This window comes from Entelurus aequoreus, linkage group LG14 (assembly GCF_033978785.1).
Source record: "Entelurus aequoreus isolate RoL-2023_Sb linkage group LG14, RoL_Eaeq_v1.1, whole genome shotgun sequence".
Lineage (NCBI taxonomy): Eukaryota > Metazoa > Chordata > Actinopteri > Syngnathiformes > Syngnathidae > Entelurus > Entelurus aequoreus.
In genome coordinates, this window is record NC_084744.1 from 11,149,608 (window position 1) to 11,173,555 (window position 23,948).

General features: G+C 36.8%; 1 protein-coding gene across 3 annotated transcripts in view; it reads right to left on the reverse strand.

Annotated features, from left to right (window-relative positions):
* Positions 1 to 780: 780 nt before the first annotated feature.
* LOC133664351 (zinc finger protein Helios-like) overlaps positions 781 to 23,948 on the reverse strand; it is a 77,396-nt gene continuing 54,228 nt past the window's right edge. For 2 of the 3 annotated variants that reach the window (XM_062068887.1, XM_062068883.1), the window contains 5 exons: positions 22,811 to 23,002; positions 20,880 to 21,047; positions 14,992 to 15,129; positions 14,713 to 14,826; positions 781 to 1,739 (listed from right to left, as the gene is read on the reverse strand). In XM_062068887.1, coding sequence (XP_061924871.1) covers positions 937 to 1,739; positions 14,713 to 14,826; positions 14,992 to 15,129; positions 20,880 to 21,047; positions 22,811 to 23,002 — 1,415 coding nt within the window. In that variant the 3' untranslated portion in view covers positions 781 to 936. The remainder of the gene's footprint in view (positions 1,740 to 14,712; positions 14,827 to 14,991; positions 15,130 to 20,879; positions 21,048 to 22,810; positions 23,003 to 23,948) is intronic. The other variant, XM_062068884.1, reaches the window with a different exon arrangement.

Below are 23,948 nucleotides of genomic sequence, written 5' to 3' on the forward strand. Positions count from 1 at the left end.
GTGTAGGACTGAATCTTAAGTGTCACACTCAGAGCTGAATTACGACATTACTATGTGCCGTAAACAGAATTTTAGGTGACGTCATTTCTGTGTCCATAGAAATGACCAATCACGGAAGGGAATCCGTTGTCTAAGAATAAAGAAATATCTTGGAAATATTTAAGTGGACAATGGGAGTGTATATTTTGACAATAAACTACAAAATAATACAAAACAAACTAGTCCCCGCCGGCACTCACGCTACCGCTCCCTCTCTTCTCTCGCCCACACACTCACTGACGTCACTCACCTCACGGCCACACACATACGCTACTGTCATAACATTTTCTTTCCAATTCATTAATTAGGCAACTAATTTGAAACTAGTGTGGGTGGCTCTATATATACTAGCCCACTGCAGACACATGCAGAAATCAACAAGGAATCGAAAAGTATTAAATCTGTGACAAAAATAATATCCGCTCTGTCTAAACGATACCGTTTGATCAGCTGCTCGTCATCAAAAAAAACAACAACATTGTTCCGTTCCCTGAACGTTCGCGCACGTCTCTCTCGCCTCAGTGCCATCCCCTGCTGGCAACTCCTAACCACTTAAGACACCTCTGAAGGTCTCTTAAATATCGTGGAGAGTAGGAGTGATTCTTAGACTTAAGAACGTTGATAAAAAGCTTTTATTCTTAAGTTTGAGAGTAGGACTAAATTTCGCAAATTCTCAGGACTTAAGTGTAAAATGGCACTCTAAGAAGCTTGATAAGTACGGCCCCTGGTCATCGACTCCTTGAGGTTTTGTTTTTAAAATGGTTTGAAGACAAGAATTGAATCAGCACACGCTGCCATCGAGCCTTCACATGTTTGGTCAGCTGTTACGTAGCTGAAAAGGCGCTTCCTTCAGCCATTAAAAGCTTGGTAATGTTTTTCCTGAATCTAACAATCTTCTTACTGGAATGTGTGCTTACCACGGACGATATGTGAGGAGAACTCATAGCGGTCTTTGCTGTTGTGGCCACAGATGTTACACTCCAGTGGATCCCTGTATCCATGGCAACCCATGTGGATGGTGTACATGACATGGTCCAAGAAAAGCACTTGGCAATGGTCACAGTGGAAGGCTCGCAACTCCCGGCCGTCTCGTCCAAACACCCGCATCGCTTCCTGACTCGCCAGCCTCTCTGTAGATTCCCGCAATACCCCGCTCCCGATTCCGGACCCGCTTCTGGGCGACACCTCTGTCGCGTGATCGCCTGAATAAGCCACGGGACTCGAGCGAGACCTTTGGATTGGCGGGAGACTGCCAGCAAGGTTGGCATGCCGTTCGTGGGTGCTGCTTCGAGCCGAGTCGGGCGAATCTCCTCCACTGTTACTCGGTGATTCCTCTTGCCGCGATTGTGTCGGTCTCACCGATCGGGCAGCAGGCCCGTTGGAGATGGCGTGGCTGGGGAACTCAGAAGGTATAGGAGGCTCGGGTGGCAGTGAGTCAGTGTTTCCTGTATGCTCAGCTCGATTACCAACTGGCAGAACGTGATGGTAGAGCGGGTTGACCATAGGCATGACCTCGGTCATGGACAGAGGGTGGCCTGGGTGTTGGATAATGGGCCGAAGTGTGTCCGATCCCAGGTAAGTGATGGCATTACTCATAGCCTGGTCCATCATGTGGGCTGACATCAGTTCGGCCTGCTTCTCAAACTTGAGGCCCATCTCATAGCCCATTTCAGGGTAGCTGTAGCGCACCATCTTTTCACCTGGAAAACATAGAGCAGGAAGATCACTGGGGAGTCCAACGTTTACATTTCTGAGCACACAAATCTGCTTTGACAATGTATCTTCACTTTTTTAACGTTAAAACCATAAATTGTCCAGGGAAAATCCAATGGCTAAGATTGAGACGTATCCTCGACTAGGACAAACGCGCAAGACTGTCCAGAACACGGAGAAAGCCCTCGAATACATCTGCTTGATTGGTAGCTCTGTAATATTGTTTAAAAAAGTATAAATAAACACAGAAAAATGTACCTTTTCACTCTGCCAACTTTCTACTGGGCATCCCACTCATGTATTTTTAAATCCCTCTCAGACTTAGCGCCACTGGGAGGGCTTACTCACTGATGTGAATACGTAGATGCCACTTTCAGGCTTGGCAGGCTCGCCATCTTGAGCAGAGGTTTTATACGACCAATCAGACCAGTATGCATTTGACTGGCACCAACATTTTAATACTTGATTAACCCGTATCTCAGTTGAATATTGTAGTAAATAAACACAGCTTTCCCCTGCTCAAGATGGTGGCCGCGTTGACTGGTCGTTCCGATGGCAACCTTCCAATTGTGGCAACCTTGTCCACCAATGCATTTTATATGCAACACCAAACTGTCCATCATTGTCAGTACGCAAAGTTTTTCGATGGTTGCGTTTTATATATAAATCACTTGGCCTGGTTCCCCCTTATTTGCGTTCTTTTAAGTGTAGAGACTCCAGTCGCTACAGCTTAAGGTCGCAGGACATACTTAGAATGTTTGTTCCTAGAGCCGATACAAATCTTGGAAAAAAAAACTGTCAGATATGCTGCTCCATGGTCATGGAATAATTTACGAAAGGATCTGAGGTTACCTAAACTCATGACTTTGGGGGAATTTCAGGCCATTTTAAAGGATCGAGAAACTGTTTCTCTATATTATTCATTCGGTCTATAGTTTTAGTTGATAACGTTGACAAACTTCTCGGTTGATGGCATCAACTTTTTACTCTATAGGTGGGAAGCATGATTTATGATCTAGTAATAACCTTTCCAAACTCAGAGGCGATTCAGCAACAGCAGCTCAGTAGCTAGCTTACCTTTTGCTATATGGCCAGAGTATCAGGGTCTCTGTGATCAACACAAAGTGTTCCTGTGCCAGAAAAGTAGTTCCTCTGCGTTACCGCATACAATGTTGCTATCTATAGCTTGGTTCTTCACATTTCAGACTTTGTATATTATTTCCCTGTGTTTTGTGTTTCTTTCTGTATCAGCGCTCCTTCCTTTGGCATTTTCACCCGTGGTTGACTGCTCGTCCCACGCCGGTGCTCTTTGTGTTTTTGATACTCTGCTTTTTGGAAACAAGTGGTGCAAAGAGTTTGGCTGCTGGCAGGAAGGGAGGAGCGAAACCGGTTTCTGGTGACATTGATTGGTTTTGTTTCTTTGATGGCATTATTAGAACGACGTCTTCTAGGCAAGTGTGTACATACAACATACATATAACTAATTGCCAATTAGTCAATGCAGTCAGTAGTCATCATTATTTGTCATGAGCAAACAAGAAAACTGGCCTTAAAAAAATATAAGAACTGGCTAGAATTCTGGTGAGACCGTGGTTACATAGGGAGGTTTTTTTAGGAGGTAATATTGAAAAATGCCAAATATCCTCACACTCTCATCTTTTTATCGACATGTTATGCTCAATATTTGACATGTGCAAGATTGAGGCTTGGAAATCCCCATCATGCGTGTCAAACCCTCCACAATAGGAATGCGGTGAGTGTTTCTGAACAAGATTGCAAGCAGCCAGTTACAGGTGTACCTAACCACACGATGAAAAACATTTCCTTGCCACTCGTCGTTGGCACGCTCTAAACTCCTCAATCTGTGTATCTAATGGGTGCCAAAATAATACAGAACATTGTGTTGAAACACGGATACAAACAGGCACTACCTAATTCATCCAAAAATGTATTTAAGAAATGACAATTGTGAACAGAAAAGTTCAGACTATTATTTTGACATAATTGACAGTATTGCTTGTATTGCGTCACGTGACTTGTTCCCCGAAGTAAAAAAAAACTGGTGGCTTTTGTGCAGCAAGCAGCGCACAGACCCTTGAGTACGCAAGGGGTCTCGATCTTCCTGCAAAAAGCAAATATGAGCATAAAATCAAACTATACAATGGAATAGATCCTTATACTTGTTAAAAAAAAGATTTGTCGAGTGATATCGAAGATTATACGTTGGCGCGTTCCCAGACATATGGAACCAGATATCATTCTACATGACAAAACAAATGACAACTTGGAAAAGCATGGAGGTTTACAACTTCTTTGTGTGTGGATGGGTCAAGGAAATTGGTATCAAGACTCTCCTGGGTAAATAAGTCTAATTTTTGCTACGGGAAGGTTACATTTCAGGATTTAACTTCGCGTCTAATGCCATGTTTGTTGCGGTTGTTGCACACGCCATTTACGAGTAGCGCGTTTTCCCCGTCTTTATCAAAATACAACAATAGATGTCAACATTGTGTATGTTGTGAAAGATTAATTTATGATTGTTTATCAAAATATAACTATATATGTCAACATTGTGTAATTTACTGAAATGTTCATTTAATAACGTATTATTGTTTATCAAAATAGAGCTATAGATGTCAACATTGTGTACGTGCTGAAAGATTCATTTATGATTGTTTATCAAAATATAACTATGGATGTCAACATTGTGTATGTGCTGAAAAAAATCCTTTATAATTGTTTATTAAAATATAACTATAGATGTCAACATTGTGTACGTGCTGAAAGATTCATTTATGATTGTTTATCAAAATATAACTATAGATGTCAACATTGTGTACGTGCTGAAAGATTCATTTATGATTGTTTATCAAAATATAACTATAGATGTCAACATTGTGTATGTGCTGAAAGATTCATTTATGATTGTTTATCAAATTATAACTATAGATGTCAACATTGTGTACGTGCTGAAAGATTCATTTATGATTGTTTATCAAAATATAACTATAGATGTCAACATTGTGTATGTGCTGAAATATTAATTTATGATTATCAAAATATAACTTTAGAATTCCACATAATGCATAGGGATGATACTCGAAACCGGTTTTCCCGGTTGTTTGATAAGAAAAGAACCGAGTCCTCGGACTCGAAACCCTTTTTGAGAACCGGTACCCGTTATCGAGACCACTATAGTAAAGGAAAAGAGTTGATTCTTTATTCGAATCCCGTCCCGACCAGAAATGCTCCATGGGACATCACAAGAATTGACGTCACGTAGCTCAGTCATTAGGTGCAGATAGCGAAAGCAGGAAAACAATGGATGGGAAAAAGCGCTCCAAGGTGTAATAAAGTTCAAAACAAAAGCTATAATCCATCGAATAACTTTACTGAGAGATTTTAGCAGGGTAAAACACATGACCAACACTTTTACGACCAACCGGAAACATAGCAACGCACCTCCTTTACCGCAGCTGTCGCAACGTTCTTAAAACAACCGCGGCACATACATATATATACAACATATCTCCCTTTTTTAACTTTTGTTTTTCTTTCCTTGTAAACAAAACAAAATCACACTGTAGATGTGTTGTCTGTCTAATTATAAATAATGCAGACGAGGCGTGTTGGCTGAGTTCTTGACGTTTACTTTCACAGCGTGGCAACATGCAACACTTTTCGGGGCTACCGCGCATGCTCGTAACTCCCGTTGCATGCTGGGTAGTGTAGTTGTTATATTCTCTAGCTCATAACATTTTTCCCACTATAAAGAAATAATGTTAACTCAATAAAGTGTATTTCTTTTTTAGCTTTAACTTTTCATTTTTTAGCATTGTAACCACATTTGCAAAGAACTTTTCTCTTCATAGAATTTTCTTTCAATAAAGAAATAAAGTGCAAAAATGTCAAAGCATCATAACAAACAGTTACCGTATTTTCCGCACCATAAGCCGCACCTAAAAACCACAATTTTTGTCAAAAGCTGACAGTGCGGCTAATAACCCGGTGCGCCTTATATATGGATTAATATTCATATTTATTTTCATAAGGTTTAGGTCTCGCAACTACGGTAAACAGTCGCCATCTTTTTTCCCCGTAAAAGAGGAAGCGCTTCTTCTTCTACGGTAAGCAACCGCCCCCATAGAAGAGGAAGCGCTTCTTCTTCTACTGTAAGCAACCGCCAAGGTGAGCACCCGCCCCCGTAGAAGAAGAAGCGCGCGGATATTTAATTTCATTTGTTTTTCTGTAAAGACAACAAAATGTCTCCTACTAAGAGACACGCATACAAGGTTCCACTGGCTTTTGATATTCATGTGAACCGCACTGTGGATACAACGGGAGCACGTACGGTGAATATTCGCACCACAGGGAATGAGAAGTCGTCCTACTGTGGTTCTAGCTTGCCATGCTAACGGCCAGAAACTTCCACCCACGGTGATATTCAAAAGGAAGACCTTGCCAAAAGAGAACTTTCCAGCCGGCGTCATCATAAAAGCTAACTCGAAGGGATCGGATGGCTGAAGAAAAGATGAGCGAGTGGTTGATAGACGTTTACGCGAAGACACCGGGTGACTTTTTTCACGCAGCGCCGTTCCTGTTGATCTACGACTGCATGCGCGTCCACATCATAGATGGTGTCAAAAAACAAGTGAAGCACACCGAAGAAGAATAATTCGAGGGATTTGTAGATGAGTAATAACTTCAGAAAGTGAGCTTTAAATGTTTATTTTGTGTGTTGTGTGACACTAACGTATGAGCAACGTTGAGTTATTGATGTTGCTATTGCTCTGCACTATTTTGAGTGTTACTATTTTTGTGATTGCACATTACATTTTGGGAGTGAACAGAGTTGTTAGAACGCTGGTTTGTAATATATTATTAAAGTTTGACTGACCTATCTGACTGTTTTGTTGACATTCCCTTTAGCGTAGCGTAGGTGCGGCTAATAGCACGGGGCGGCTAACAGGTAAACAAAGTTTTGAAATATGCCGTTCATTAAACGTGCGGCTAATAACACGGGGCGCCTTATGGTGCGGAAAATACGGTAAGTCAAATAGCAGCAGAAGTGCACTTTTTGGAGAGCTGTATTATTTTCAGTTTTGTGCCCAAGGGACTGATTTTATTTAACACTATATTATTATTTATACACCTATAGTGATCACAGAGACAGCTTGTTTTTGTGTTACTGTATATATTTGTTTCTCTGAAAAATCCCACTTAATATACTTTGGGTAACAACAGTCAATATTTATTTATTTTATTTTATTTTTTTAGGTGGGTAACAGTCAATATTTATTTATTTATTAGATTTTATTTTTTTATTATATAATAAAAGTGAGCTTTTGTTAAACCAAATATTGTGGGTTTTTTTCTATATACAACAACCTATCTGGACTCAATAAGAGAATCGATAAGGAATCGGTTCGATAAGAGGATTCGATAATAGGCTCGAACTCGATAATTCCTTATCAAACATCATCCCTAATAATGCATGTGCTGAAAGATTAATTTACGATTGTTCATCAACCTATAACTATAGATGTCAACACCGTGTATGTGCTGAAAGATTCATTTATGAATGTTTATCAAAATATAACTTTAGATGTCAATATTGTGTATGTGCTGATTGTTGTCTTTGGTAAAAACTTAACTATTTTAGGTTTTGCTCATATTTGCTTTGTTTTTGAGTTGAGTTTCGAAACATATTTGTAGCAAATATGTTTTTGTAAGATATACAAGTAATATCAAAATAACACTTAAAAGTTTATCATTTATATATATGTATATATATATATATGTGATGCTTAGTAGATTGTTTGCCACGACAAGCCTTGCATCATCATCCTGATTTTCTTGCTACATTCCAGAAATGTGGGAAGGTGTACATGTCGGATAAGAACTTTGGAATGTCGCTTGAGGTTAGAATTCCTGTTTGCAAAACCTGGGGCAAAACTTTTGCTAAATGCAAAGCTCGGACGGGAGAAGTGCCCACAAAGTCACCCCAAATATTGTAAAACAATCAATATGGGTTCAGAAAAACATGTAAAGCGACTTTGGGTACTTAGAAAAGCGCTATATAAATCCCAGGTATTATTATTATTATTATTATTAATTCTAGGTCATTATGGAGTAGTACCTCAACTGACAAGCTGATTTGGTTCTGTGAGGGTGCTCTTAGCTCAAAACACTTCACGTCGTCCATTGACGTGAAGTAAAAATCATTGTAATCAGTGCTCGGCACCCCAAAGCAGGACAATGTTAACATGTAACATGCTTTTTAAAAATGAAAAAGTAAAGTTTGGATAATACATATTTTTATAAAAACAATCCAATGGAATTCACTGCTATTAATTACAGTAGTTTTATGAAACTGTAATAATTTACATTGGAGAGTGGACTTCTACGGTATCTCCTTGCAGCTGCTTCGTCGCCAAACACGCTTTTAACTTTTGAGATGTGATTAATCATGAATAATCGCAGTAAATTACTTGTTGACATAATTGAAAATGATTTTAAAAGACCTGCAATTTCATTACCAAACATTTTTAATTATTTAGTTTCTCTGCCTTTCATTGTGTATTTTAATAATCATTCTGTACAGCGCTTTGGTCCACAAGTTTTTAAATTGTTTTACAAAAAAAGTTGAATTGAATACGTGATTCATGCAGGACATTTCTGTGATTGACCACATGGGTTAAAGGGGAACTGCACATTTTATGGAAGTTTTGCTGATCATTCGCAATTCTTATGTTATTTTAATGCATTCTTACTCGTAAATAAACGCTAGCAAAAGCCATCTAACAAAAGAACCAATAGGCCAAGTGCTCTAGAAAACCTCCAAAAACCTCCATCATTGTTTTATATACACGCTGTAAGTATACATGTAATGTTTTAACATTGATAATATGTAATATTTACAAAACCCAAAACCACTGAAGTTGGCACGTTGTGTAAATCGTAAATAAAAACAGAATACAATGATTTGTTAAAGTTAAGTTAAATTAAGTGAAAGTACCAATGATTGTCACACACACACGAGGTGTGGGGAAATTTGTCCTCTGCATTTGACCCATCCCCTTGTTCACCCCCTGGGAGGTGAGGGGAGCAGTGGGCAGCAGCGGTGGCCGCACTCTAACCACTAGGCCACTGAGTAGATTTGCAAATCCTTTTCAACCTATATAAAATGATAAATCATAACCTATATTCAATTGAATACATTGCAAAGACAAGATATTTCACGTTGGAACTGAGAAACTTTGTTTTTCTAGCAAATGTTAGCTCAGTTGGAATTTGATGCCTGCAACATGTTTCAAAAAATCTGGCACAAGTGGCAAAAAAGACTGAGAAAGTTGAGGAATGCTCATCAAACACTTATTTGGAACATCCCACAGGTGAACAGGCTAATTGAGAACAAGTCAGAGCCATGAAATGCTTAGTCATTCACAAACAAGGATGTGGCGAGGGCGAGGGTCACCACTTTGTGAAATTGTCCAACAGTTTAAGAACAACATTTCTCAACTAGCTATTGCAAGAAATGTAGGGATTTCACCATCTACGGTCCAAAATATCATCAAAAGGTTCAGAGAATTTGGAGAAATCACTGCCGTAACATTGAATGCCCGTGACTTTCGATCCCTCAGGCGGTACTGCATCAAAAAGCGACATCAGAGTGTAAAGGATATCACCACATGGGCTCAGGAACACTTCATAAAACCACTGTCAGTTACTACAGTTTGTCACTACACCTGCAAGTGCAAGTTAAAACTATACTATGCAAAGCCAAAGCAATTTTATCAACAACACCCGGAAACGCTTCTGGCTTTGCTGGGCCCGCGCTCATGTAAGATGGACTGATGCAAAGTGGAAAAGTGTTCTGTGGTCTGACAAGTCCATATTTCAAATTGTTTTTGGAAACTGTGGATGTTGTGTACTCCGGACCAAAGAGGAAAAGAACCATCCGAACTGTTATAGGCGCACAGTTCAAAAGCCAGCATCTGTGATGGTATGGGGGTGTATTAGTGCCCAAGGTATGGGTATCTTCTGCTGGCCCCACTATGGACTGGACTCTCACTGTTATGTTGGATCCACTAGGGACTGTACTTAGAGGGGGGGTTACCCACATATGCGATCCTCCCCAAGGTTTCTCATAGTCATTCACATCGACGTCCCTTGTGTGGGCTCCGTGCCGAGGATGTCGTTGTGGCTTGTGCAGCCCTTTGAGACTTTTGTGATTTAGGGCTATATAAATAAACATTGATTGATTGATTGATTGATTGATCTTACACATCTGTGAAGGCACCATTAATACAGGTTTTGGAGCAACATATGTTGCCATCCAAGCAACGTCTTTTTTATGGACGCACCTGCTTATTTTGGCAAGACAATGCAAAGTCACATGTTACAACAGTGGGGCTTCATAGTTAAAGAGTGTGGGTACTAGACTGGCCTGCCTGTAGTCCAGACCTGTCTCCCATTGAAAATGTGTGGCGCACTATGAGGCCTAAAATACGACAACGGAGAACAACTTAAGCTGTGCATCAAGCAAGAATGGGAAATAATTCCACCTGAAAAGCTTGAAAAATTGGTCTCCTCAGTTCATAAAAAATTACTGAGTGTTGTTAAAAGGAAAGGCCATGTAACACAGTGGTAAAAATGCCCCTGTGCCAACTTTTTTACAATGTGTTGCTGCCATTAAATTCTAAGTTAATGATTATTTGCAACATTTCTCAGTTCGAACATTAATTATCTTGTCTTTGCAGTGTATTCAATTAAATATAAGTTGAAAAGGATTTGCAAATAATTGTATTCTGTTATTTTTCTTACCATTTACACAATGTGCCAACTTCACTGGTTTTGTACAGAGTTTGATCATTTTAAGCATACGGCGGCAGATTAACTTTACAGACGCATCATAACGTTCACTTTCCCACAACATTACTAATCATGGCAGACTTGATGAGAGACAACAAAGACTACTTTGATGATGATCCACAAACTTCTATTTTTGAGCCTGAATATAAGGAGGATGATCTACAAGTTTTAGAAGCTGTGTGCTAAACAGGTGCAGCTTTAGTCAAGCACTAAGCGTCATGTAGCAGTATTGCTAAGTGCTAAACAAGATATACAAACAATCAATATAATAAAACAATCACTTACTGCAGTGGTCCCCAACCACCGGGCCGCGGCCCGGTACCGGTTAGTGGATCGATTGGTACAAGAAATGAAAAAAAAATTTTTTTTATTTTTTTTATAAATTAAATCAACATAAAAAACACCAGATACACTTACAATTAGTGCACCAACCCAAAAAACCTCCCTCCCCCATATACACTCATTCACACTCATTCGCACAAAAGGGTGGTTTCTTTCTGTTTTTAATATTTCTGGTTCCTACATTATATATCTATATAGATCAATACAGTCTGCAGGGATACAGTCCGTAAGCAGGCATGATTGTATTTTTTTATGACAAAAAAAATAAATAAAATAAAATAAAATAAAATAAAATAAAATACCCGCCCCCCCCTGACTTACTGTATAACGTCTTTCTTCACTAGGATAAAGACTGATGGGATGATTATATACCTTCCCCTTTACATGAACAATTCATCATAATCCTCACAAAGGGTTGGAAAAAAAAGTGTTTTTTAGTGTCTTTCTCGTTATATTTGGATCTAAGTTGTATGTCAAAGTCGACCAACTTGTGGGTTTATTTCCACAACCTTCTATTATCCAGGTGAGAGGCATGATTTACAATCTAGAATTAACTTTCACCAACTCAGAGGCGATGAAGCAGCTCAATATATCAATATAGCAGCATAAGCTAGTTAGCTCTTTGTGATCACGGCGCCGCAAAAAATAGTTTGTCTGCGCTAGCGCTTATAACAATATTGCTAAAACGTGGTTAATATTCAGGTCACAACATATAAATGGAGTATCGTTGGCGGTTTTTGGATGATTTTTTAGAGGATTTTATGGGCAAAATAGTGTACTCCCAATATCTGCATTGTTAGCCACCTTGCCGTATTTTACGAGTTAGTATGCATACAAAAAGAATGTGTTGTTCTTGTCTTACATAAGGATTGTGAATAATAGGCAAAATTATGGAAATAATGCAGTTCCCCTTCAAATTTGACACCTCAAAAACATATCCGTCATGTTTTTGTTTGCTTGTCTTGAATGTTTCGAGGTAACTTGCTATTGTTTGGGCTGAGAAAACTAATAGCTAATTTAATCCCGAATGAGATATTTTGGAGTGATTTGCCAAACATAGATGGTAGGGCTGTGAAACTTAGGGCACCACCCAATTTGATTCAATTCTTGGGGGTAACGATTCGATTCAGAATCGATTCGCTATTCGAAATCTATACTTTTTTAATAACATTGGATGCCAATTCTGTGATTAACTACATTCCTCCCAGTGACGTGCAGTCACTGGAGGCAGGTGAGGCGGGGCCTCACGTGCCATCATGGAAAGAAAAAAATGTAAAAAGAAAAAATATTAATTACATTGTTATATGTATCCAGTGATTATACTATAAAGTTATTTTCCATTTAACTTCACCAGTTTTAGATTATTTTTATTAAAAATCGCTGAATTTTCACATTTGCCGTTCAAATACTGAGAAGAGGCTTGCTGTCCAGTTGAGGCACGTCACTCAGTTGTGCCTCAACATGGATTGCGGACTCGGCTAACTGCTGGCCTGCTGTGCAGTGAGACCGTATTGCTATATGAACTATATTATACATTTCCATAGTTTAGTTAGCTGAGGTATATAATGTACAGTGTATTTTGTCAACAACTGTATGTGTGTAACGTATTTCTTGTGCTGAGCAATCATAAAACTGCTGCGAAGACGCACTGGCTGAGGCTCGCAGTAACCCCGCCTCCTTGTGGATAATGCACCCCCGCCGTAGAATGCACCCCCTGACGGGAGTGTTATATCAACTAAAGCCCACACTTAAACTTTCCACGTGCAAGATTGAATCTATTTAAAAAAGTTATTTAATAAGACGCCAAAAAGGGCCAAAACAATAATGTTCGTGTTGGGGGAGTTGTGAATGACTGCAGGGCCACAACATTAGGTACACCTGCAGACTGCAGCACGGATTTCATATTTCAGTCATTCACAACTCCACAACTGACCCATCCCTTGATCACTCCCTGGGAGGTGAGGGGAGCAGTGGGCAGCAGCGGCGCCGCGCCCGGGAATCATTTTTGGTGATTTAACCCCCAATTCCAACCCTTGAAGCTGAGTGCCAAGCAGGGAAGAATGCTGGTATGAGCTTTTAAACATAACCCGTTAACTGCTGCCAATCAAATGGTGAATAAGATACTCTTTAGGGTTCATATGTTTGTAAATCTGACTGTGATGAAGTCAGTGCCTCACCAGCCGTGAACCTCACTGCACGTCACTGATTCCTCCATAACATAGATAAACAGTTCTGATCAATTTCTATATTATTTAAAAGAAAACTGGTTTTGTATAAAAACATGTTTCCCAAACATTTAATAAAGTCAAATACAAATAAGGCAACAAGAGAAGTATCCAAAACTTATATTTTCTAAAGTAAATCTGTACAGCAGATATAGATCATCTACATCAGGGGTCACCAACCTTTTTGAAACCAAGAGCTACTTCTTGGGTACTGATTAATGCGAAGGGCTACCAGTTTGATACACACTTAAATAAATTGCCAGAAATAGCCAATTTGCTCAATTTACCTTTAACTCTATGTTATTATTAATAATTAATGATATTTACACTTAATTGAATGGTTTAAAAGAGGAGAAAACACAAAAAAAATTACAATTAAATTTTGAAACATAGTTTATCTCCAATTTCGACTCTTTAAAATTCAAAATTCAACCGAAAAAAAGAAGAGAAAAACTAGCTAATTCGAATCTTTTTTTAAAAATTTAAAAAATAATTTATGGAACATCATTAGTAATTTTTCCTGATTAAGATTAATTTTAGAATTTTGATGACATGTTTTAAATAGGTTAAAATCCAATCTGCACTTTGTTAAAATATATAACAAATTGGACCAAGCTATATTTCTAACAAAGAAAAATCATTATTTCTTCGAAATATTCCAGAACAAAAATTTTAAAAGAAATTCAAAAGACTTTGAAATAAGATTTAAATTTGATTCTATGGATTTTCTAGATTTGCCAGAATAATTTTTTTGAATTTTAACCATAATAAGTTTGAAGAAATATTTCACAAATATTCTTCGTCGAAAAAACAGAAGCTAAAATGAAGAATTAAATTAAAATGTATTTATTATTCTTTACAATAAAAAAAATAAATTTACTTGAACATTGATTTAAATTGTCTGGAAAGAAGAGGAAGGAATTTAAAAGGTAAAAAGGTATATGTGTTTAAAAATCCTAAAATCATTTTTAAGGTTGTATTTTTTCTCTAAAATTGTCTTTCTGAAAGTTATAAGAAGCAAAGTAAAAAAATTAATGAATTTATTTAAACAAGTGAAGACCAAGTCTTTAAAATATTTTCTTGGATTTTCAAATTCTATTTGAGTTTTGTCTCTCTTAGAATTAAAAATGTCGAGCAAAGCGAGACTAGCTTGCTAGTAAATAAATACAATTTAAAAAATAGAGGCAGCTCACTGGTAAGTGCTGCTATTTGAGCTATTTTTAGAACAGGCCAGCGGGCTACTCATCTGGTCCTTACGGGCTACCTGGTGCCCGCGGGCACCGCGTTGGTGACCCCTGATCTACATCAACAATGTGATTTGTCTGAGTGGCTGGACAGGACCGATTAATACATTTTTTTTAAAATGTAAAAACGAATTTAGATATTTTTAATCGATTAAGAATCGTTACAAATAACAATCATGATTAATCTAAAAACGCTATTTTTTTTATATTTCTAAAAGACATTAATAAATGAGAACGTGTGTGTCATGTCATGGCTGTGTTATGTAATTACCCACCCACAAACTTCTGGGGTGTGGTGCTCTTCCTCTTCCCAACATTACTGTGCAGTCTTTCAATAACAAGAGGTCGATCAAACGTTGTCATGGGTCTCGGATCTTTAGGAACGTCACCTGGGGAAAAAAAAAAGATCATTTAGTGAACAGCAAGGAATGAAAATATTTCTGTATTCATGAAGACTACCAAAATGCAACATTTAAAGACATATTATGCTTTATGAACACGTTTACTGCCCTGCGTCAAATGGACTTTGCAAGGTTTCAGTTTGAGGAACTTACCTGCGTAAGAACTGGTGTTGGTGGCCGGCTCCAAGCCGATGCTCTGCAGGTAACCATGGCAGCGTTCCTTATGCTCCTCCAGCGAGCTGCGCTGTTTGTAGCTCCGCCCACAGTAGTTACACTTGTGTGGTTTGCCAACTAAAAGGGAAGACATTCAGAAGAGAGCATATTCATATATTTTACAGTAGGAAGGGGATTCATCGCGACAACATTTGTCGCGGTTTACCCGGCACATGAAACGTGACAAATTGGGGGGTCGCACTATCCACCTTAGCCGCCAGCTGGTAGTAGAGTGTCTTAAAATGTGTTTGGTGGCAATTTCAACTTTGACCACAGCAACAGTCGTTATGTAGCAGGGGTGTCCATACTACGACCCATGGGTGTCCATACTACGACCCATGGGTGTCTTCAATTTGGCCCGCGAGACGTCATGAGTTTAATAAGGAATCTGGTCGCAGTGAAATTGCAATTTATATTTCAAAAGTAAATTTTTTAAACTGCCGCTGATTTGCCACCATCTTGTGGACAGCATAAGTCAATTTTGTCCATGACAACTTATAATGTTATGACAGCTCCTGAGCACAGCATTTACTTATATGACCCAATGCAAACAACCTTGGTGCAAAAAAAAATAAAAATACCAACAGACATGGTCACACATAACACAATATAATACAATTTGTGGATATTATAAAAAGACGTCCATGCACCATAAAAATAATTCAGAATTACACCCATTTAAATACATTACAAAGCATGATGGCAAAAATGCAAAACACTTTCCACACTTATTACACACATGTTTGCTGCATTTTAGCTGCTTTGATATTTCTGACTGATTACAAAACTTTAAGGAGGTTGTCACAGAAGTAAACAAGGTAAAAGTCGAACTCTCACATACTCTTAATATCCAATTATATTCATTATCAACTATTTATCTATTAAATTATATTAATATAATATGTACACATATATATATATATACACATGTACACACACACATGTATACATGTATATATATATATACATTATGTATATATATATATATATATATATATATATATATATATATATATATATATATATATATATATATATATACATACATACATACGTTTCAGTTTAGCTTGCGCATACATCATTCACATGCAATTTCACAGGTTCTGGTTAGCATTTCATAGACCTTGGTTATGAAATCTTTCAGATGTTATCCTTAATCATGCAAATAGCACAAGGCTTATACTACATTTATATCCGACGACACACACCCTAAGGACAAAAGTACCACAACACAAATGTTAATGATGTCCAAACTGTTCACAAACCGTTGGAAGTATAAGATTGGCTGACGGATAAGCAAGCAGGTCTCATTTTACAAGCAACTTACAAAATGAAACATAAAACCACACGGTCCCAAACTCACACAAGCAACCAAACATCCGTGTGAGTAACTCCTAAAGCTACAGATGACACCACACTTGAGTTTAGACATGTCCTCTCTGGTGGGAAAGTGGGTTACAGATGACACGCTCAAGCAACACAATTCCTCCTAAGCGAGTTTAACAAAGTAGACATGTCCTTGGTTCCTAGCAGCAAAGCTTTTGCAGTTAGATGATTCTATAGCAGACAACACAATCAACAAGTAGCAATCATTATGACCATGAGTCACGGTCTAACCTTTACTTGTCTCGTCACACCATTGCTACAACCACGCTTCTGTCTCTTAAAGGGCCTCCATCTCTGTCCAAAGCAGAGATGACCAAACTACGGCCAGTGAGAAGTAACAACTTAAATAAAAAGTCTGGCCCGTGCTCCGTCTCGAGTTTGATTTTAATTACCAAACGTAATGTGTGTATGTTCAGCTACTAACTACTTAAATGAAATCAACAATAAAATAAAATAAACAATATTAATACAAATACATATATATATATATATATATATATATTAGGGGTGTGGGAAAAAATCGATTCGAATTCGAATCACGATTCTCACGTTGTGCGATTCAGAATCGATTCTCATTTTTAAAAAATCTATTTTTTTATTTGTATTTATTTATTTTTATTTTTATTTATTTATTTTATTTTTTTTATTTTTTATTAATCAATCCAACAAAACAATACACAGCAATACCATAACAATGCAATCCAATTCCAAAACCAAACCCGACCCAGCAACACGCAGAACTGCAATAAACAGAGCAATTGAGAGGAGACACAAACACGACACAGAACAAACCAAAAGTAGTGAAACAAAAATTAATATTATCAACAACAGTATCAATATTAGTTACAATTTCAACATAGCAGTGATTTAAAATCCCTCATTGACATTGTCATTAGACATTTATAAAAAAAAAATTAAAAAAAGAACAATAGTGTCACAGTGGCTTACACTTGCATCGCATCTCATAAGCTTGACAACACACTGTGTCCAATATTTTCACAAAGATAAAATAAGTGATATTTTTGGTTCATTTAAAAGTTAAAACAAATTGACATTTTTGCAATCAGTTGATAAAACATTGTCCTTTACAATTATAAAAGCTTTTTACAAAAATCTACTACTCTGCTTGCATGTCAGCAGACTGGGGTAGATCCTGCTGAAATGCTATGTATTGAATGAATAGAGAATCCTTTTGAATCGGGAAAATATCGTTTTTGAATCGAGAATCGCGTTGAATCGGAAAAAATCGATTTTGAATCGAATCGTGACCCCAAGAATCGATATTGAATCAAATCGTGGGACACCCAAAGATTCGCAGCCCTAATATATATATATATATATATATATATATATATATATATATATATATATATATAATATATATATATATATATATATATATATATATATATATACATATATATATATATATATATATATATACATATATATATATATATATATATATATATACACACATATATATATATATATATATACACACACATATATATATATATATATATATATATATATATATATATATATATATATATACACACATATATATATATATACATATTTATATATATATATATATATATATATATTTGTATTAATATATATTTTTTATTTTATAGTTGATTTCATTTGAGTAGTTAGTAATTGAATATGCTACTAATTACTGTATGTATGTTACTAATTTATGTATATATATATATATATATATATATATATATATATATATATATATATATATATATATATATATATATATATATATATATATATATATATATACACACAAAATAAATACCATTGGGATACGAGAAAAATATACTGTATAAAATAGTTACAATTTTAATCAAGGACACTTGGTGGTGTAAACATTAAAATTTAGTTTCAGGTATTAGTGCTGTCCAAATGATTGAATGTTTTCATCTAATTAACCACTCTTTTGAATTTGGATTATTCATGATTAAACACAGATTATTACTCACTTGCATAATTTAAATTAACTTTAAAAAGTACCCCAGTTTTTGGAAGAAAATGCAATTTTAATGTCATGATGTTAAACATGAATATTTCTAAATGTTTTGCTTTACAGCCTATTTATTTGCACAAAACTTGGTAAAGTTGTATTTGAAATCCAATCAGAGTGAAATTTGCCAGTGAGCCCAACAGTCAGCGTTCCCTCACTCCTCTTTGCACCGAAAGTAGGCGCTGACCTGACAACTGCCCTATGACCACCCGTGCCACCTGTCAGGGACTGTCACCAGCCGCGGTTACGGTGAAGGAGCATGCACGCTCAAAACTAATTGTTGGTCCATGTTGGTAAACCCCACTCTCTGACGACCTCAAGAGCAGCGCTGGCTATCAGGTTGATAGCTCAGGCTTTTAGCTCCGTAGTTAGCATGCTAATCTCAGGTTTGAGTCCCAGGCGGAACAAACAAGCATGGACTGAACCAGGCGGGTTACATGTTTTTAATTAATGTGATCTTTTTGTGTGATTAATCACATGAGTTAACTTGTTATTTTTGACATCCGTACTAATTATGTAATCTGCTGCTGGTATCCATGTTTATTATGTATTGCACATTTATTGAATGGAAATAATATCCGTGAATAAATTACATTATATTTTCTTACTATCTGTATTCCCTTTTTTTCATTTTGACAGAATAAATATATGTACAGCATGAAATTGCATAACTTTTTAAACTTTGATATTATCCAATATCGAGACAAATATTATATTTATTATCATACTTTACAAACCTTTTTTTTGGGGGGGGGTGACAAAAATACTTAAATTAAATTAATGATTTCAAAGCAAGTTATCCATCAAATTGTACATCGTAAAAATTATAATATATTTTACGGTAAAATTTACGGTGGTTTTCAAAGCACATTACTGTAAATTGAAAAAAACTACCACTGTTTTTTTTTTACGGTAAAAATCTGTCGACTGTGATGGATGTTTTTATGGTGTGTTACTGTAAATGGAAAAACAGTACCACATTTGACGGAAAAAAGGTGGCAGTTCTTGCCAGAATAAAAAAAAAAGTGGTACTGTTATTCCATTTACAGTAACCGTCAATTTTACAGTAAAATGTTGGCAACTCAGCTGCCATTTATTTTTCATATGAAACAGTAGTACCGTAATATATTGTAAAAAAAAAAAAAAACACTGTATATTTTCTTCTGACCAGTCTTTTTCTTTTTTTAACGTTTAAAATGCATTTAATAATCAGGGGCCGTACTTATCAAGCTTCTTAGAGTGCCATTTTACACTTAAGTCCTGAGAATTTGCAAAATTTAGTCTTACTCTCAAACTTAAGAATAAAAGCTTTTTATCTACGTTCTTAAGTCTAAGAATCACTCCTACTCTCCACGATATTTAAGAGACCTTCAGAGGTGTCTTAAGTGGTTAGGAGTTGCCAGCAGGGGATGGCACTGAGGCGAGAGAGACGTGCGCGAACCATCAGGGAACGGAACAATGTTTTTTTTTTTTTGATGACGAGCAGCTGATCAAACGGTATCGTTTAGACAGAGCGGATATTATTTTTGTCACAGATTTAATACTTTTCGATTCCTTGTTGATTTCTGCATGTGTCTGCAGTGGGCTAGTATATATAGAGCCACCCACACCAGTTTCAAATTAGTTGCCTAATTAATGAATTGGAAAGAAAATGTTATGACAGTAGCGTATGTGTGTGGCCGTGAGGTGAGTGATGTCAGTGAGTGTGTGGGCGAGAGAAGAGAGGGAGCGGTAGCGTGAGTGCCGGCGGGGACTAGTTTGTTTTGTATTATTTTGTAGTTTATTGTCAAAATATACACTCCCATTGTCCACTTAAATATTTCCAAGATATTTCTTTATTCTTAGACAACGGATTCCCTTCCGTGATTGGTCATTTCTATGGACACAGAAATGACGTCACCTAAAATTCCGTTTACGGCACATAGTAAAGTCGTAATTCAGCTCCAGTGTGACACTTAAGATTCAGTCCTACACTTCGCTGAAAGTGTGAGTAAGACGCTTGATAACTAACTTTTAAGTGCAGCTTTCAGCGAAGAATTTATTTACTCTTAAGTCAACTCTTAGCAGACTTCTTAGGAGTAATTCTAAGAAGCTTGATAAGTACGGCCCCTGATGCATAGGCAAATTTATATTGTTACAGGCGGCCCCCTGATGGCAGCCGTAACTGCCACATGGCCCTCAATGAAAGCGAGCTCGACTTCTATGATGTATTGTTTTACGATGTTTATTGTTGTACGCGAAAATGGCCATTAAGACTCAACTGATCCAATGAAAGCCTGAGACGTTTGCACAGTACATCATTAAAATGTTGTATTTAGGGGCTTCATATTTGTCCAAGAGGACTGCAGAAGTAAAAAAAAAAAAGTTGAGAGTTTGTCACAAAAGGGAGGAAGAGTCTTACCAGCATGAGTGCGAAGATGACCCGTGAGAGCGTCACGGCGGCGGCAGGCGTAATTGCAGAAGGGACATTTGAAGGGTTTTTCGCCCGTGTGCAACTTGATGTGTCGCAGCAGGTTACCCTTCTGAGTGAAGGAGACGCCACACTGGTTGCACTGGAAAGGCCGGTCACCTTAATGGGGCACGAATACACGTCTTTTAGCAAACAACAAGGCAAAGAAAGGTGCAGACATGAAATAATGCATGTAATTGTCTTGGAAGAGAGACGCGTTAAATAATGTAACCATGGTAACCGCATGGAAACATACAACAAACTGTTCAGTATGTGTTTGCCACATGTAGCCTATTCATTGGCTTTCATTACTGTACAAGTGTACCTAGTGTACGGTGGTGTGTCTCTGGTAATCTATACAGTAAAAAACACAAATATGCTGTTTTTGCTTCATTACTGTGAGAATCCTACGTGTGACTGAAGCATTGAGGCAGGGGTGTCAAACTTGTTTTCACTAAGGGCAACATCGCGGTTGTTTCCAACCTCATGTATTTTTACAGAATTGCCTATGTATTTGATCATTATATATGTTTTATGTACTCTCGTAAATCTGTAGACTGGCAGCCCAATCGCCAGAATGTTATAGTAGAATTTATGGTGTGATTTTTTTTTCTTTACAGCATATTACTGTAATTGAAAAATGGTAAAAATGTTTTTTTTACTGTAAAAAATATTGTCATTTTTACACTGCATAATTTAATGACTAATTTGCTTTGATTAGATATTTATTTTTATTAACAAAAAACGTTTCTCATGTATGATAATATATTTTTTAATACAATATTAGGAAACACAGAACTAATAGTTCATTATTATTACAGATTATAACTACTTTCCAAAAAAATTTAACTAAAAATAGATTATTAACATGAACAACACTTTTATTACAAATAGTACATAAGTTAAGAAAACAATGTAATGTATGATAATATAATATTTGTTACGTTATTAGATAATACTGAATACAAATATATGCAATAACATGCAGTACATGTATTTTTTCTGTCAAAACAAAAACAAACATATATATATATATATATATATATATATATATATATATATATATATATATATATATATATATATATATATATATGGATATATCTATAATAGTAATAAATATATTTAGTTAAAAAAACTGAAGTACTTAATGCACATTATTTCCAGGCTTACGGGACACGTCAAATGATGTGAACTAAAGGTTGACGCCCCCTCATGGTTAGCAAGCAAGTCCAAAACGTTGATGTTGAAAATATAGAACATTAAACACGACGCTCTGTCAACATGTTTTTGTACGACTTTGGTAAGATACAAAGCCGCACCGCTTGATGGAACACAGAACATTACGGCCACAGTAGTCAGACGTACTTGCTTCAACATACGGGTATTATGATGGTGTGTGTATAAAGACCCCAAAATGAGTTTTGACACCTGTGCATTAAGGACTGGGGCTTGGTTAATTTATCTGCAATGTGCTCAAACAACCACCAGGTAGCCTCTGTGAGCCGACAATACTGCATCACCTCTTTCATTCTTCATGCATGCTTTAAGTGAGGGATGAGGCAAAAACCAACTCTACGTTGCAATAATCGTCAAGAAGTAGTATTCGTTTGTTGCCTGTGCAGAAAATAATTTGATCAGCAATTGGTTGGAAATGACAAAACGTGATCCTATGCTGTGACAACCGTAGTTGTCAAGGCAGGTTGGAACAGGTTGTGGGGGATTCCAGGGATATTTTTCCCTGATAATAATTTCTAAGCCATTGTCTTGGAAGAAGACAACCAAACAAAAAGTTCCACACCCTGTGTTAACAACATATGACGAATGGTTTATTTTAAGGATGGGGAGAAAAACACTTGTTTTGTTTTGTTTATTTCCAATACCGTTTGGTTGTCGATTGAGTGCTTCCGAGGTCATACTTTGTCCAGACATACTGTCCGCTGCATTGTTTGGGCTCCCACCGATGGATTCCCCAACAGATGTCCTTTCTTCTCCTGTTTGGTCCTCACACGCTGGGCTTCTGTTATCAGCCTCCTCGTTTGTGTCTTCTTCTAGCTTGATCTGCTTGTCAGACACTTCTTCAACACAAAAGAAAAGACAATTTACACCACGGCTGCACAAAAACATAGATTCACAGTCAGGTCGCGATTCTTGTTCGTTCCGGTTCCTAATCAGTTTATAATTTTCAAAAAAACAAACAAACAAACACTTTTTTTTAAAAAAATAAATAAATAAATAAATAAATATATATATATATTTGTAAAAAAACTTTTTTTTTTATTATTTTATTTTTTGGATAGGAATCCATTTTTTTTAATACGTGTTCAGGCCATCTCCAGGCAATCAGAAGGATCTTTTCTAACATGTAACCTGCTTCATTGTGATTATTATACTAAATAATACATTGCGAAAATTGGTTTGAATCTAAATATCGTGTTGAGTCGCGAATCGCTTCTGAATCGAATCTTCACCCCAGGGATCGGAATCGGATTGAATCATTCGGTGCCTAAAGATTCAAACCCGTAGTGTGCACTGTTTAACTTAATTTTCCAAAAATGACAGAAGACAAAAGACATACCGTAGTTTTTGGACTATAAGGCGCACTAAAATCTTTTCATTTGCGCCTTATAACCCGGCGCGCTTAATGTACGGATTAATTCTGGTTGTGCTCACCAACCTCAAAGCAATTTTTATTTGGTACATGGTGTAATGACAAGTGTGACCAGTAGATGGAAGTCACACATAAGAGATAGGTGTGAACTGCAGGTTGACGGCCCGTGTTCATGGTTAGCAAGCAAGCCCAAACCTTTGATATTTAATTGAGAATATAGAACATTACACACAGCGCTCAAAAATCTGTCAAAATGTTTTAGTATGACTTTGGTAAGCTACGAAGCCACACCGTTTAAAGGATTGTCGGAGCATTACAGCTACAGTAGTCAGACGTACTGTGCTTCAACATACGGTATTAATACGGTGTGTGTATAAGGACCCCAAAATGTCACTTATTAGAAGACCATC